The sequence below is a fragment of the Hoplias malabaricus genome, chromosome 4 (assembly GCF_029633855.1).
Source record: "Hoplias malabaricus isolate fHopMal1 chromosome 4, fHopMal1.hap1, whole genome shotgun sequence".
Classification (NCBI taxonomy): Eukaryota; Metazoa; Chordata; class Actinopteri; order Characiformes; family Erythrinidae; genus Hoplias; species Hoplias malabaricus.
The window spans coordinates 57,321,038-57,332,153 of NC_089803.1; the positions used below are offsets into that span (position 1 = coordinate 57,321,038).

Here is an 11,116-nt window from a genome sequence, read left to right on the forward strand (position 1 = left end):
AAAAAAACATCATTACAGTCTCATAAGCAGCTGTGTGAGCCTCTCATTGGATGTATCTGGATCCAGGCCAAGGTCCTGTTCCAAAACTCTTTTCTGAAATTCCTGAAAGGAGAAAAATCAGTGTAAATAAACAAGCTTGAATGACTGAAGGCTTCAAATCTTCATATTGAACCAAATTAATATTTTTTTCATTAAATAAATGTTTTCAAACTGACACTGAAAGTAGCTTTTATGGAAAATCAAAGGGAAACTTCAAATATGTACATTCTTAGACACAAAACTGTGTCAATGTCTGTCTAGATTAAGAACATTGTGTACACATGAGAGCTGAGTTTTTGATTGCTTGTGCTGTTGGATCTTGTGGATTCCTTTTGTGTCTGTGAAGGCAGAGAGACTTGGCAATGATCACTGCTTTTTACATCTGCTCTACTTGAATCAGTGTTTCCTTCAGTCTCACATCTGTGCAGTTAATCGCTGTATCTGTGTATGTGTGTCAGTGTGTGTCTGTGTGTGTGAGTGTGTGTGTGTGTGTGTGTGTTCTCTTACTTTCCCAAAACAAAACTATCTCAAATGGGTAGGCATTACAGACAAATAGCAGGCAAATTAAAGGACCAACAAACATATCCTAAAATGTAATTATAAACTTTTGGTAAATCAACAAAAGATAATCTGGGCCATGGTATCAGGAATATTTATTATGTAGATTTCTGTTAATCCCAATACCAACACCACTATGTAAACATGAATGAAATGTAGAAATTGATTTTTGATTTGCCTCATTGTAGAGAGAAAAAAATATATATGTATATATATACATACACACGCACACACACACACACACACAACAGGCATTTTAGAACAAATCTAAAGGTCTGTCGAGTTCATATATCAAACCTTGTGAATGCCTTCAAGAGATGAGAAAACACTTTAAATATAAATATTAAATAATAAATGTGATTTCAGTTTACTTCTGTCAGCACATTTGTCTTGAAATATTCACACAGTGTTAAGTGAATCTGAATATTTGCATGTGCATGTGTTTCTATGTAAACTAATGGGGTTAGCTCACCCTGAATTCACGTAGCCTGATTAATTTCTCTTGTAGTGACTCGCGATCAGATGCTAATTTCGCCACATGCCTCTTCCACTCATCCTCCTTCTTCTTCAGAGGACACACAAACAAACAAACACACAGTCTGACATGAACAACAAGATCAATATGAAAAATATTAGCAAAAAAATTATAGTTTACACAACATTCTAATTTACAATTTTTCTTGTATCTGCCATGTATTCAGTCAGCCAAGATATGTTGCTTTAGTTCTGCACTAAAGCTATGAAGATAATGCTGACCAATAACAAGTAATGTAAAATTAAAGCACAATATTATACATTGTATAACATGTATGTGAAAATCATCATGTTTGCTTGTAACCATGTTGTTTCTTTCATTGTCTGAAATATAAATAGACAACGGTTTAGCCAAAAGCATAGCAGCAAGCGTTAAGCTAGAATTTGGTAAATACATTTCTCCATTTTGAAACAGAAAACCACATAAATCTACCTGACAACAGTTAACATCTTAGTTTGAAATCAGTACTTGAGAATTTAGGCAGAGCTGTTTGCATCCTGCTAATATTGGGCTACACATTTTTGTTTTAGCTTTTAACATTGTGGTTCCAGTGCAAAATTGAACTAAAGACACCAAGGATGTATTGTTTGCAGGGACATAGCCATGGGTTGGCCTGTGTGGACCTTGCCCAAGGCTGAACCAGTCAGCCAATTCTCCATTCTGGCGGTTCCATGCACTGAGCTGGAGTGGAGGGTAAGTGAGGGGAATTTTGAGGTACATAAAACTTAGCCACTTCTGCCAAAGCTCAACTAACAGTCAATTTCTTTCTACAAACCTGATTGTTTGATGAATTCAAGTTGGAACAAGAGGAAATTAATTAAGTTAGATTTTGGATAAAAAACATTGGTTTAAGAATATACTTGCTTTCATCATAATGCTAAGAAAGGAGAAGTGAGCAGCATTTTCTTGCCTTGAATGATTTTTGGAAAAGCTATGACTTACAATGGGATCTTAACTATTTATTTTTATTTATTACTTAATTTGTGCTGCAGTCACACAGCTCCAGGGACCTGGAGGTTGTGGGTTCAAGTCCCACTCTGGGTCACTGTCTGTGAGGAGTTTGGTGTGTTCTCCATGTGTCCGTGTGGGTTTCCTCCCACAACAAAAAAAAAACACGTTGGTAGGTGGACTGGCGACTCAAAAAAGTGTCCGTATGTGTGAGTGAATGTGTGTGTGTATGTCGCCCTCTGAAGTACTGGCACACACTCCAGGGTGTGCCTTGTGCAACCCTGAACTGGATAAGAGGTTACTTATAATTCATGAATTTGTGAATTTTGAGATGTTAAGTAATAATCATACAACATGGACAACATAAACAGCTATATATATTTTTTCCAACTGCCAGAACGCTTCCATATAAAGCAGAAACAAATTGTAGATGTGTGCCCTATTTGTCAAAGTGTTGATACAGAAATGCCTGTTGGTCTGATGGATGAAAACAAATTTAGCAGGAATATTGGATCTTTGGTTATTTGACTCCTCTTGGATCTTAGGCCAAGCCTTAAATACTACAGAATACCTAATGGTGAAATATCGCTTCCTGTGTTCTTAAGAGATGCTATCCATTTGGGGTGATCCAGTTGATATGGAGTGATGTAATAGGGTTGGGACTGACTCTCCAGTGTTTTGTGATTAAAATATATCAGATGGGGATGCTCTTTCCTGTCTATCGTGTGGGTCCTATAGGCAGAGCTCTAGCCCTGGAGTTTTTCAGCATATGGAAAACATTGAAACACGGCGCCTCCGCATTTAACAGCTTTTAAAATCATGTTCCGGTACCTCATTCCTGAAATGCTTGAAACATTCACACCCAGTTCCCCTTCTCAAACACAGACTTGTGGTCATACAAAGAGAGTTATATAGTTCTATTTGTATTTTTTTGGTTTAGAAAATGGTGATGATGGACTTTAATTGGATCAAATTAAGTACAGATGGGAACCAAAGTTTTCTAATGCCACTGACTGATTTTATTTCTCTACCTCTTTAGTGCCTGAAATGAGTGAGCAGCAGGGTAAGAAAGAAGTGTGATTCATCAGCCTTTAGTTTATAGCTGTTTGGAAATGGGGCCAAACTGAAATGACACATGGAGAATTGAAGGTGAGTAATTAGTCTATGCTCAATTAGGGTGGCAAAAAGCCTTATTTGAAGCAATGACAGAACAGTACTCACACCTGGTCCAAAACATAGGGTCTTAACCTTTGCTTCTTCATTTATTTCTTACTTGAATATAAGCTGTGGTAATTCACTGTTTATTTCTAAAATTGCATAAGAGAAGAGTTCGATCACAATTTTTGCACAGATTGACTTTGTAGACTAAAATATTATATCATACACATAAAAAAGTATTCTGTTTAAAATGTAAAAACATGTTCCTCTTTCATACTTGATGCAGCTAAGGGTGTTGTTCCAGAGACATTAAGGAAATGCAATTTGAGAGAGAAAAAATATATATATTGATTCATTGCTTGGGGGTATACTACTGTCCAGTAAATATAATTTGTTAACCCTCTTTAAATTAACGTCTTTTGTAAAACAGCAAGTTTTTGCAGCAAACTATTATGTGTAAAATAACTTAACTGTAGACATGTGGAGTGTTTCTGTGGAGTTATGATAAACCAATATATTCATAAAGATAGTTATATTTAAAAATAAATAAATAAACATAAAAAGGAGATACCCTTTAAGCATGTTGGGGCAATGCAAGTATGTGCCCTGTGTTGAGTAGCCCTAATGTGTGCTGCTGTTATTGAATGATATTTTATACTTCTGGAACTGATGGAACAAAACTGATGGGAGAACAGCATGGCGTGAGTTGTACATTTCCCTGTTACAATGGAAACAACAAGAGGAGCGAATCTGTCCTTTGCTGACCTCATACTCTCCCATTAGACCATTGCTGTGCTGGCAGTGAACTGTGTGCAGCTGGGAGGCTTCTTTACTTGCACACACACAGACACACACACACACAAACAGAAACACACACCTTCATTATGTCCTCTCTATACCGCCTGCTTCTACCACAGTCCTGAGGCTGTGCCAAAAAAACACACTCTCCTTCCGTCTGCTGTTTACATGAAGGGAAGTGCAGAAACAGTAATATTGTTGGAATTGCCATGACTCCACTCAGCATTGTTTGGTTTGGTCAGCAGGGGTCATTGCACATGCAGCTGCAGCCAAAAGCAATGCACAAGTAATGCAATCAAGTGCAATTAGGCTTACAAGTAAGTCTGTTGAGGAAGGCTGGCAAGAGGCATTGCTGTGGGTATCAGACAAAGTTATAAATAGTGTTATCGCTGCCGATGCACATAGCTGAGACTGGGCGGGTCGGCGCCTTGCCTTGGCATTTGCAAAGTTGCATGTTATGGTTGTAAAACTCTGACCTCACAGCAACTCAGCAAGATCACTATGCTTTGGAATATGATTTGACCTGGTGTAATTTAACTTATTTTTGAAGGATTTAAACAATTTAAAGGAACACTTAGAAGAATTTTTACATTAAAATTACAGCTTCAAAACCATTGCCATACTACACTGACCTGTAATAGAAAGAACAGATCCTGTGTGGTCACTACTCCATGCTCTGAACAGCAGAAACTGTACTATGTAACTATGAAACCACACCCTCCCTCCCATTTCCTCTTGATTTCTGGACAGTTCTGTAAAACTGAAAATGAATTAGACTATGCAACTCAAGGGGGAGCCCAGGAGAAACATCTAGTTATACCTAGAATTCCTACTGTTGCTTTCAATAATTAAAAAAATTACTGAATACAAGACTGGGGAACATTTAAAATAAAACAAAAATACAAGCATAGAATACAATAACAATATAGCAAGCATTTATAGTTTGGTGATTTGGAGTTTTAAAATTCTGTGAAAATATTTTAGCCAAGAGTTAATAGGTGATACGCAGGAACACACTGTGGACCTGGACAGAGTGTGTTCCTGCCTGGTGCCCAATGATTCAGAATAGGCTACAGACCCACCGCAACGCTTCCAGTTACAGGACATGAATAAATGAATGGATCGGTGAATGAATGCCACTAATCAAGAAGGATAAAAGCTTGCATGTGCTACATGAGGCTTTACTGAAACTTTTCGAATACACACTAATGCAATATTGGAAAGATAACTATGCTTGGACAACACTACTGCAACATCAAATAAAAGATGCCCATGTAAGCCCACATTGTGCTGAATGATGAGAATTAATGTTTGAGCAAGTACAATTATGCTCTTTGTTGGATCACATTGAATGATCTCATGATCTTCCTGCTGAAACAGTCAATGCTTAGATGATCACACTACCAGTGTTGAGCTTTATTGTAACTGATTATCACGGACATTCCAAAATCAATGCAGCTGAATTGCTGTATTCAGAGCAGAATGCCTTGATTCTTTTTACTGCAGTTTTACCCTCTGCGCCTCTTCAACCTCCCGCTGCTTCTCCTTCTCCTGTTGCTCCCTCTCCAGCCTTCGACGATGCTGCAACATTCAGAGTACGCCAATAGAAAGCAATATTTATACAGCTGATCATCAAAACCATCAAAAGTTCACTAGAAGTAGTCTTTGTTTTGATAGTTTTGCATATATAAAACTGAAACACATTTGTGCTACTTCATACTGGTATCGTGTGTGTGTTACTGAATATTTTTATCATTCTGTGTAGGAACCCCTCATGCTAATTTAATCAAAATGTCTGTTATATTACTTTCAGTTTGGAAAAGGACTGAGACACGTGTTTATATTTAGAGAAATACAACAATAACTGGCAAATTGAATTTTACTTTAAGGAAAAAGAAAGCAGGGATAAGCAGGAGTCTACACTGAAGCAAAGTTTTGTGAGGGACAACATCCAAAAATGGAAAATCAGAACTAAGGTAGGATATAACTGTTCATTTATAAACTAATATCTGAGCTAGCATTTCTATGGAGTAAGATTACTGTCACAAATAAACGTGTGCAGGCTGATTTACATTCGTACATAAATGCTTAATTTGTACACAAAAGTTTGGTGTCTGTGCATTTTGTACAAATACAGCATAAAAAATATACTATTATAAAGACTTACGCATACGACTAGAATTATTACAGGTATGACGTCTAGATTATGAACACAAATTCATTCATTCATTGTCTGAAACCGCGTATTCAAGTTCAGGGTCGCAGTGGTTCCAGAGCCTATCCAGAATCATTGGGCACAAGGCAAGGGGGGCCAGTCCTTCACAGGGTGACACAAACTCACACATTTGGACACTTTTGAGTAGCCAATCCCCATAGCAACATGTGGGAAGAAACCGGAGCACCCAGAGGAAAGAACACACCAAACGGGGAGAACACACCCAGACAGTCACCCAGAGCAGGACTTGAACCCACAACCTCCAGGTCCCTGTGACTGTGACACTACCCGCTGCGCCCTGAACATGAATTGAAAACATTGTCAAATAAACGTCAGTGGACTCACAGGCAAAATGTATCGAGCAGACGACCAATCAATTCGATATAGTGCACATGCGTGGTCTGCTGCGCCTTCTTTTGAATTGGCGGGAAAGGTGTAAAATGAAAGCTTATGGTGTCCCCTTTTGGCTGGTATAAGTTATTATACAATTATATTGTCTATACCTGGGTTGAGGTGTCTTTATATATTAGAGCCTCATTTCTATGTTTTACTTTATTTTCATGTGGTACCTGATGTAAATATTGGATCATATTTGATAGAATTTTTATTAGTTTTTAGGCCTTTATTAGTTTACGGATAATCTCAGGAACTCAGTGATGCCAGGTTTATACAGTTGTATAACCACAGATATATTTTATTAGAGGTGATTTGTTTTTCCTTAAATCAAGGATTACAAATACTTCCTAAAAAATATGGAAGTCTGAACACTTGACTGAATAATACTTTGTCAGTTCACAATCCCAAGAACAAGCTCAGTGATTTGATTAATGATTTATAACTTTTGGATGACATTATTTTTGTACAGGTTACTAATTTCCATTCTCATATCAGACCTTCATCTTGTTTCTGCCTTATTTCATAAATATGAAATTTATAAAGTGAATAACGTGAAGAATGCAAGTCACCACCACTGGTTTGAATCTTGAACTTTCAGTTCAATTTGAAATTGTGCATTTCACAGGGAGATGACTATATTCATGAAAAGTACACATTTATTAAATGTATCTGAGTTTTATTTCGTTTTTTTTTGGTCATTAGCTTTTATCTATGTTATTTTGTTTTGTTGTAATTTGCCCTGCTTTACAACAACAATAATATAAAATATAACATAATATTTTTTGGTGGTTAAATTATAATGCTAGAAAATAATAACATTCCTATGTTCATTATCTATAATTGAAACTCTATGAGCATGTAAACCATGTAATTTCATGAAACTTAATTTAAAGATTATTTTATAGTCCTTTAAGTATAAAAGGCAATTCCCCACCCCATGTTAAATTATAATGATAAAACACAGTATACCTGAAAGTCTTTAATTTCACACAAACTAATAATACTTGCGTATCCACGCTAAGAGTTTGGGACTTTTATTTTAACTGCAGAGAGCTGCTAAAGAACAGGTGATTGCTCAGACTGATTAATGAGGTGTAAGTGTGCTTTAAACCCGCCCACAATTCCCAATCAAAATAATGAACCGTTTCTGTTTTCGTGTGTTCAAACTGAAAATGAATAAATGAGCCGTTTTTTTTTTTTTAGTTTATCCTATTCTCTATTCAGTCCAAGAATCAAACTAATAAAATGTACACGGACCATGCAGACGCCACTAAACAAAATAAAACTAAAATTAAAAATAAAATAAAATTCTGATAAAGTTACAATGTAAATTGTTTTACAGTAGTAAAATTAATGGATTATATCAAGGGATTTGTCTACTTAACATGTCTATTCCCTCTCAAATTAAATTACAGCAAGCATTGTATTTCCTAGAATTCCCTAAAACAAATTTGCAGTTCTTTCAACATCCAAAGACATCCTCCCCCAATGTTGCCTCTTGAAGTAAGGGCATTTTTTAAATGTCTGAATCAACTGATTAACCAATTCTTGTGACAAATTGAAGCCCCTGAATCTGAAGTAGTGAAAGCCCCTGTAAACAGGTTGATTAGTGTGGTTGTTAGACAATGGGTGTAAAACTGTGTTGGTTTAATGGTTTGTGTATATTTCAAAAGCAAACAAGACGTCTACTGAAAATGTCTTCTAACCTAAGTTCCTAAATCACTGCTCCATACCAGCAGTAGCAGCTCTTTTTTTGTCTAATATATTTCACTCTTAACAGTGGATATAGTGTTTGGTCTTTTTTTTTTTCCTTTTCTTCTTACCAGACAAATGTGTTTACATACTCCTCAAATATAGCTCTAATACATTCAGATATTTGCTAAGGTAGAGGAACACAACAGAAGTTTTAAAATGTAAACAAATCGTGAAATTCTGCAAAATATTCAGAATACATTATCACTTACATTGAGCGATCTAATGGAATATGTTACAAATGACATATTAGGGCATGTATTTTGTATTCTGTAATGGAAGACATTTTAAAGTCCAACCCAACCCCCTCCTCACACACACACACCAAAGAAAAAAACCCACTATATAAATCAAATATAATGCAGCACCTTTTGCACAGTTTAAAACTACAAAACTAATCACAACTGACTGCATAATGAGCTTTGAGGCAAGTGTGTGGTTAAGATATTGAACAATCGTATTACAAAGATTCCATTGTACACAAGCTACCAATGTTTGTTAGCTAGAAGACATGAAACAGTTAGACTATGGACAAGAACAGGGTTTTAAAATATTTTGTGGATGGCTGACTTTACCCTCTCTTCTAGTCTTTGCTGCCACTGGCTGTCCTGAAGCGTAATGTCCCCTGGTTTCTTGTTTTTCTTTCTCTGTGAATTTAGGAAAATGTAATCCTCTTCTTTACACATCTCTCGCATACACTGCACATAGAACAACAAAGCACAGCAAGGTGTTGGTTTACAACAAGTTTGGTAGTTCTGTTTCTCACAATCTCTGCCTCTCATAGCAAACACCTTAGAAAATCTACATAATCTGTATTGTATTAATATGCAGATATGTGTAATATACAAATTCAGCATTATTCCATTCTATTACATTTTTCTATGGCAATGTTTTTTTCGAATACAATTTTTACGAATAAAAAAAAGTTGAACATGCATACCTTAGACATGGGAATTTCAGCAAATATCTTCACGTGGGCCATCCTTTTAAAGATTGAATGTTATAAAATAAAAAAGTGTCATGAAAAATTGCATGAGTGAAATGTGTTGTTAAAATAGCAACATATAACATATATACCATCCACAACCTTACTATAATTATATAGCTTTTAAACATGTTAAAATTTTTAAAAGTACAAATGTCATTCTGTAGAATACTCTTGATTACTTTTTAAAAATAGATGCTAAAATAATTTAAACAAATGTAACTGCATAACTGTCATTATTAAGTTTAAAACATCATCCACCATTCAGTCTTTAGTTTGTTGGAGTGTAAGACAAAATATATGTTACATACCTGAGATGGTGATATCTTGCTTAGCTCTTGTGAGTTCTTGTGTGATCGTCTTCAGCTAGTGCACTGATGACTTGAGCTGGTCAGCCTATTGCAATCACTAATATATCCTGACGACATGGGGCAGATATTACAGCTATTTTATCACAGGCCTGCTAAAAGTGTCACTAGTATGCAAATAAAAATAAATAAATAAATAATCTCATCGGCTATAATTACCTGCCTGCTTCAGTCACTATGCAATATGGTAAATATGTGACCTTTTGCACTGATACAAGGACAGTTTTCTCTGTGCTGTTACAACCATTAATCATGATTTGTGAAACCACATAACTGGTTTGAAATCAGTGAATGAACTTCTGCCTTAAGGCCTTTTCAGGCCTAAACCCAAGGAGCACAAAAAGAATGCACAACATTGTCCCACTCATCAGGGGCAGAAGTGAGTGACATGAAGAAGAAGCTGTGAATTCAGGGCTTGGCACTTTTGTCAGTAATGCGAGACTTGCACAGCAAGCAGAAGAGAATGAGGGTGAGACGTTAATGGATCTTACTTTATGGAAATGTGAGGAGAGTGAGAGATGGATAGATGACCTTTTCATGCCCAGAGGAGGGATGTTTGTTGTAGTTTTGTGTGAATGGTTTGCCCTCGTGCTTTTCGGGGCAGGGTGCTGAGATGGGGTGTTATGTCATGGTCCCTTGGGGACTGACTGAACCTTGAGGTCAAAGGGCTTTTATGAGTGTTATGCTTTGGAATTCTGACTAGTTTTGTTCATACAAGACTTCAAGTAAGGCCCCTAAACAAATATTTAAGGGTTAAAGCATTATTCAGCATTTTACTTTAGTAAAAGTGCTTTATGATGAATTTTATAGCTGTATGAACACTTCTGTTTGGTAAAGAGTTACATTATGCACTCAGGAAAAAAGGTACGGTAAATGATTGGTTGCTAAAAGTACAAACAGTTTAAATGTACCTGTAAAGGTACAACAGTGTGTTCCCTAAAGGTAAATTACATTCTGTTGTAAAGAAGTGGAGGTGAATCTTTGTAATTTTTCATTATAGAACTGTGTAATATAAAAGAACACCCTGGGGCATATGATATAAATACAATTTTTAAATCTACAATTATAATACAAAAGTCGCAGGACACCCTTTTATTCCTTTGATATGCTACATGACCATCTTCCCATTGGAAAAACTTGACCTTGATCAAATATGCCAGCTTTCAAAATGGCGGCCTTTGTCATGACATAGCCTAAAGAGAGGCCCCCTCACCCATTACTTGCTGGGGTATTCAGATAAAAGGGTGTCCTCTGACTTTTGTCTCACCCTGTAGAAAAAGGTAGAATTATGTTCCCTAATTAATGTTACAGTTTATATACCCTTGAAAGCACCACCACAGTGACAGTTTTGCTGAGAGTGTAGT

At 36.3% G+C, this 11,116-nt stretch overlaps 1 protein-coding gene across 1 annotated transcript; it reads right to left on the reverse strand.

Moving 5' to 3' along the window:
• Positions 1-12: 12 nt before the first annotated feature.
• Positions 13-9,381, reverse strand: LOC136694278 (ezrin). Its single transcript, XM_066667688.1, has 5 exons — positions 9,340-9,381; positions 8,975-9,097; positions 5,549-5,617; positions 1,070-1,162; positions 13-102 (listed from the first exon to the last, which is right to left on the reverse strand). Exons 1-5 carry the CDS (start codon positions 9,379-9,381, stop codon positions 13-15), a joined length of 417 nt encoding a protein of 138 aa, XP_066523785.1.
• Between the last annotated feature and the right edge of the window lie 1,735 nt (positions 9,382-11,116).

Bases quoted from the DNA above. Each gene is read 5' to 3' on its own strand.
- LOC136694278 (XM_066667688.1), bottom strand. From the start codon at position 9,381: ATGGCCCACGTGAAGATATTTGCTGAAATTCCCATGTCTAAG. The intron at 5,618-8,974 runs GTAAAGTCAGCC...TGAATGTTGCAG, and splicing joins AGCAAAGACTAGAAGAGAGG to CATCGTCGAAGGCTGGAGAG. The intron at 103-1,069 runs GTGAGCTAACCC...TTCTCCTTTCAG, and splicing joins TCAGGCTACGTGAATTCAGG to GAATTTCAGAAAAGAGTTTT.